Consider the following 5136-nt stretch of genomic DNA (forward strand, 5'->3'; position numbering starts at 1 on the left):
TGTACAAATGAGAAAATAAAGGCCTGCAGAGGTGAAGGAGGATGTCTAAGGGACACAGAGGCCTGCAGAGGTGAAGGAGGATGTCTAAGGTTGTAGGCATCTTGATTCAGGCCCAGGCTCATTATTGCCCAACTTCCTGACTACTTTTCCAAGAAAAAAAATAATAAATAGTGGAAACAATTGGGGTGGAGGTAGATGTGTCTTATCCCTTATTCACTGTCATTAGAAAAGATCATTCCACAATCTTACCGAGCTACCAAGATAAGCCTATTCCAACATGACTCAAAGATAAAATTTATATCATAGCTGTCTCTGTGGTGAACATTTACTGAAGCATGGAAATGGATAAGTGTTCGACAAAAAATAAAAAATAAATAAAATTTTGAAAAAAAGAATTTCCTCAGTAAATAAGATTTGAACTGGTTTCTTTACTGTGGGACATGTCAGAACCACTAGTATGGTTAAAGTGTCCCCATGAGTTCCCAAGAGGAGCTATAGTGCTGTATTATTAGGGTACACTGTATGCTGCTATAGCAAAGTCCCTAAAATACAGAGGCTAAAACTGGATAGCGGCCCAGCCTCAGTGGCACAGTTGGTAGCAGACTGAACTGCAATGCTAGAAACCACATGGCCAACCATGGGTTCAGATCCCTGGTCTGGCTGACATGAAACACTTTTGCTACATCTGTTTGTGTGTAAGATCCTAAAAGCTGAAGGACTGGAGGAGTGGGATCATGGCATGTAAAGAAAGCTTGGGGCCAGCGGATGGCATAATGGTTACGTCACTGGATTCCTAAGAAGTTGACCACAGTTTGAGTCCCTGACCTGGCAACTTAAAACTCGCACTGGGCACATGTGCATGTGTGCCCAAAAGCCCAAGAGGAGAATGGAGAAGAAGGGATTGTGGCATGGCCAGTCCCTCTGGGCTGTGATTTCTTGCTTTCTTTTTTTTTTTATAACTATTTTATTTTTTATTTATTCATTTATTTATTTGTTTATTTTAATTTGACCAGAAAGGGACAGAGTGAGAGAGAGAGAGAAAGAAAGAAAGCTGCAAGGTCCAGGATTCAAACCACAGTCCATGTGGGAGTCCAGCACCCTTAACCACCACGTGATTTCTTGCTTTCTGTCTCTCTGTCTCCTTCTGTCTCTCCAGCAAGATCATGCACCCTATAGCAAAAATCTCTCTTTAAAAAAGAGAGAGTGAGAACTCCCCCCCACTCAAAAAAAAAAAAAAAAAAAAAGAAAAAACCAGCTTATGTCTGCATTTTTCCCCTTGGAAAGAATGTTGAATTTCTTCCTCCTCATTTTGACATTTTCACTTCCTTTGCGGCCAGGCAAAGTGACCACTAGACTTGGATGGAAGAGGTGTCTCTCTGCAGTGGTTGGCAACAGCTCCAGGAAGAACCTGCGTTAAGAGCCTGTCTTTGAAATGATTGGGCTGCTCCATCCCGCACTGCTGAGGTGAGTGAATCCTATAGCAACTATCATGTCTGGTTGCCCACAGACATACTTATCATGCTGTAAGCCATGACTCAGGGACAAGCCAGCGGCTTCTTAGCACTGCCACCGCAGAGCGTAAGTAGTTAAATGTCTTCTTTGCACAGGAGTGTTCTGTTCTCATTGCCTTCTACCGAAGGTGTCTGTAGATTACTGAGTGGGAGACCAAGCCCAGGATGCACTGGATGAGCTGTCTACTCAGCGAACATAATGCTCTTCTTCATTTCTTAGAACCATCAGCCTTGCTGCTTTCTTGGGCCCATCAGGTCTCCTCCTGCTTTTCTCACTCGATATATTCTTCTGCTTACCCTTGCAGAGAAAAACAAGTTTGCTGGGATCGAAAACATCTATGGTCCCTCTAGGTCTCTAGTTGAAATGTTAAATGTTTCCTTTATAATAAGGTCCTCCAGAAATGCATGAGTTTGTAGGTGGGTCTCTATGTCAGATGTTAAATGTTTGCTTTCTAATAAGGTCTTCTGGAAATGCATGCATTGGTAGGTGGTACTAACCAAGTTAGTTGTTTATTTGAAAGCAAGCTGTTTTTGAGAAGCACAATGCTGGGCTCTGCTGGGAATACAAAGGGGATGACAACATACTTGCCATCCTCAAAAGTGTGGTCTCCCTGGGAGATGAGTCAACTTCACTCATGCATTCATTCATGTATGCAGACATCATATGCCTACTGTGTACTGGGTATTTGGGAAACTGTATATGTGTACCAAGTGCCCGTTGAGTACTGGATGTTTGGAATACCCCATATATAGTGTCTGTGATTACTAAGTGCCTACTACATGCTTGGAAACCCCTTGCGTGGGGACCTTCAGTCCCCAACTGGGGGCTAGGAAATCGAGTTTTTAGAAAAGAGTCATGAATCCACAGTCTTGGCCAGTTTTCATTGTCTTCTTATTTGTGCATCTGTCCAACAAATATGTACCGCATGTCCACGACCTACCTAGTAGAATGAGGTCTCGTATACATCTGTGTATTTCCTGAAAGCCTTTGGAGGCCATGCTGAGGGGTTAAGCATGTCCATTTTAGAAGTATTACTGTTTTTGTCATGTCCTTTGGCCCTTGTTTCTCAGCCACTGGATGACAAAATTCATAATCATCTTGGAACTTCATAAACAGAGTTAACATTTTAAAAAATGTATTCTTCAACTGGAAAATGTGGGGCTCTTCCATCACGTCTGTGGTAGAAGGCTAACTCGAGGTCTGTGACAATTCTGGGGGGTGTGCATTTCTGTAGGAGGGCGACAGGAGTGGAGAGGCAGGGAAGTTGGGGTGGACCAGGGAAGCCCAGAAGACACCAGTACTGTATTGACCCAGCAGCTTAAAACTCTTGCAAGGCACATGAGAAGAGAATGAAGAGAAGGGATGGTGGCATGGCCATTCCCCCCTCCAAGAGGGTGATTTCTTGCTTTCTGTCTCTCGGTCTCTCTCTGTCTCCCCAGTAAGCGCACACACCCTATAACAAAACTCTAAATAAATAAATAAACAAACTAATTAAAAAGAACAACCACCGACTCTCCAATGACCAAGAGGAATTTAGAGCTGGCCTAAGTGAAAACTTCTCCGTTTTCAGGATGAGGAAACATTGGAACAGGCTTACAAAGTACAGAGGCAATGGACTGCCCACCCCTGGGTAACTTCGAGAAAGAGCCATAGTCATTTGACTCAGATAATTGCTCAGAGAATCAGAGTCTTACAGCTCAGGGGGACCAGAGCTAGGGCAGCCACCTCCTCCCCGCCCCCCCGTTTGACAGAAGAGGAAACCGAGGCCCGAGGAAGTGAAGTTACTTAATTCAAGGATGCCTGCTGCAGGGGAGCTGAGGGGCAGGCTTGCCACCAGCCTTCTCCCGTCACATCCTCCACGTCTTCATGACCACGTCCTCTGGGTCCAGTGGACACCCCCTCAGCTCCATCTGCTAAGCGAGAGGACAGACTCCCTAGAGGGTTCACTGTAAGGCTGGAGGCGGTGAGAGGCTGGAAACCAGCATCTTCCGGCTCCTTCTGCCCTCATGCATTGATGAGGTCATCCGGGAAACATTTAAACAACATGGATGGAACGAAGCGTCTTGCCAGGTGGTAGCTTGTGATATATACGAACGGCCTGACGCACAGAGAGGGGCCACCAAGCCCCCTCCACAAACAGCTGCCGCCACCCGCCAGCCCCACCACCCTGCAGCTGCCACGGGCTGGGTGGAAAAAAGAAAGAAAGGGGATAGTAAGAAAAAAAGAACTTGGCCCACTGGCAGATTCCACGCATTCAGGGATGGAGGGAGGGAAGAAGCTGTGGAAACAGGAACTGCGGAAGGGAAGGGGACAAACTTCCAGCCACAAGGGACCCGGCAGCAGCCCCTGCTCTCTCTGGCCTGAAGAAATCTCCTCCAGGGAGTGACTTTTCCCATCCACACTGCCAACAATTTCATCAATGTCGCAAAAAAATTCCTGCCTCAGAGCCGTTGTGAAAGAAGAAAGGCAGGGGAATCATAATCATTTCAATTTCCTGTCAGAAATCCCTCCGAAATGGCACTGTTCTCTGTAATAGTTAGTGTATCTGCTTCGTGGGGTTGCCGTGAGGACAACGTAAATCAATAAATAAGAAGTCCTGAAAGCCCTGTCTGGTATAGAAAGCTCACAAGTGTCAGGAATGTACTATATATACATTTTTTTTTTTGAGAGGTTTTTGCTACAGGGCACGTGCACACTCACCAGAAAGACAGAGAGAGACAGAGAGACAGAAAATGAGAAATCACCCCCCACGGGGGATGGCCACACTGCAATCTCTTCTCCTCCATTCTCCTCTGGGGATCTTGGGCACGCATACACATGCACCCGTGTGAGTTTAAGCCACCGGGTCCGGGACTCAAAGCACAGTTGACTACATGGGAGTCCGGTGACATAGCTGTTACGCTAACTGCTGGTCCCAGGAACATATTCTTTCTCTTTTTTTTTTTTTAAACTTTGCTATAGGGTGAATGCACTCAGCAGAGAAAGTGGGAAGGCATCTCCCATTGGAGATGGCCATGCTGCAATCCCTTCTCCTCCATTCTTCTCTCAGGATTTTGGGCACACACACACACACACATATACATCTCACATGTTTTTTAAGCCACTGGGGCCGGGACTCAAACCGTGCAGTTGCCCATATGGGATCCCGGGGGCTTAACCACCACACCACAGGTTGGCCCAGAACTAGTTCTCTTTATCATGATTATTCCCAGTTGACAGGTGGGAGAACTGAGGTTTATTTATTCTATTGAACTTTATTTTGTATCTATTTATTTTTCATTTGACCAAAGAGGGACAGCGTGAGAGAGAGAAAGTGAGAAAACAAGCCACCAGGTCCAGGACTCGAACCATGGTCGGACATGTGGGAGTCCAGTGCCCTTAACCTCCATACCACCTGCTGACCCCAGAACTGAGGTTTAGAGAAGTTATGTGATTCTCCCTCGGCCACCTAACTTAGAGGTAGAAGCAGGATTCCAACCTAGGTTAGTTTCCAAATCCTACTATCTTTACCACTCTGCTATCAACTGTCGCACCCTGGCATGGGCGTCAGGGACAGGTAGAGGGACATGAGGGGCAAGCATTCACCGCTAAGCAAGAATGAGCTCCATCAGATTGTTTTCCTGC

The 5136-nt window shown here is 46.1% G+C and overlaps 1 protein-coding gene across 1 annotated transcript in view; it reads left to right on the plus strand.

The window, feature by feature from the left end:
• Positions 1–1372: 1372 nt before the first annotated feature.
• Positions 1373–5136, plus strand: part of RBPJ (recombination signal binding protein for immunoglobulin kappa J region) — a 210925-nt gene continuing 207161 nt past the window's right edge. Inside the window, exon 1 of the mRNA XM_027774381.1 lies at positions 1373–1464. Coding sequence (XP_027630182.1) covers positions 1433–1464 — 32 coding nt within the window. The 5' untranslated portion in view covers positions 1373–1432. The remainder of the gene's footprint in view (positions 1465–5136) is intronic.

This window comes from Tupaia chinensis, unplaced genomic scaffold, assembly GCF_000334495.1.
Source record: "Tupaia chinensis unplaced genomic scaffold, TupChi_1.0 Scaffold000426_1, whole genome shotgun sequence".
Taxonomy (NCBI): Eukaryota; Metazoa; Chordata; class Mammalia; order Scandentia; family Tupaiidae; genus Tupaia; species Tupaia belangeri.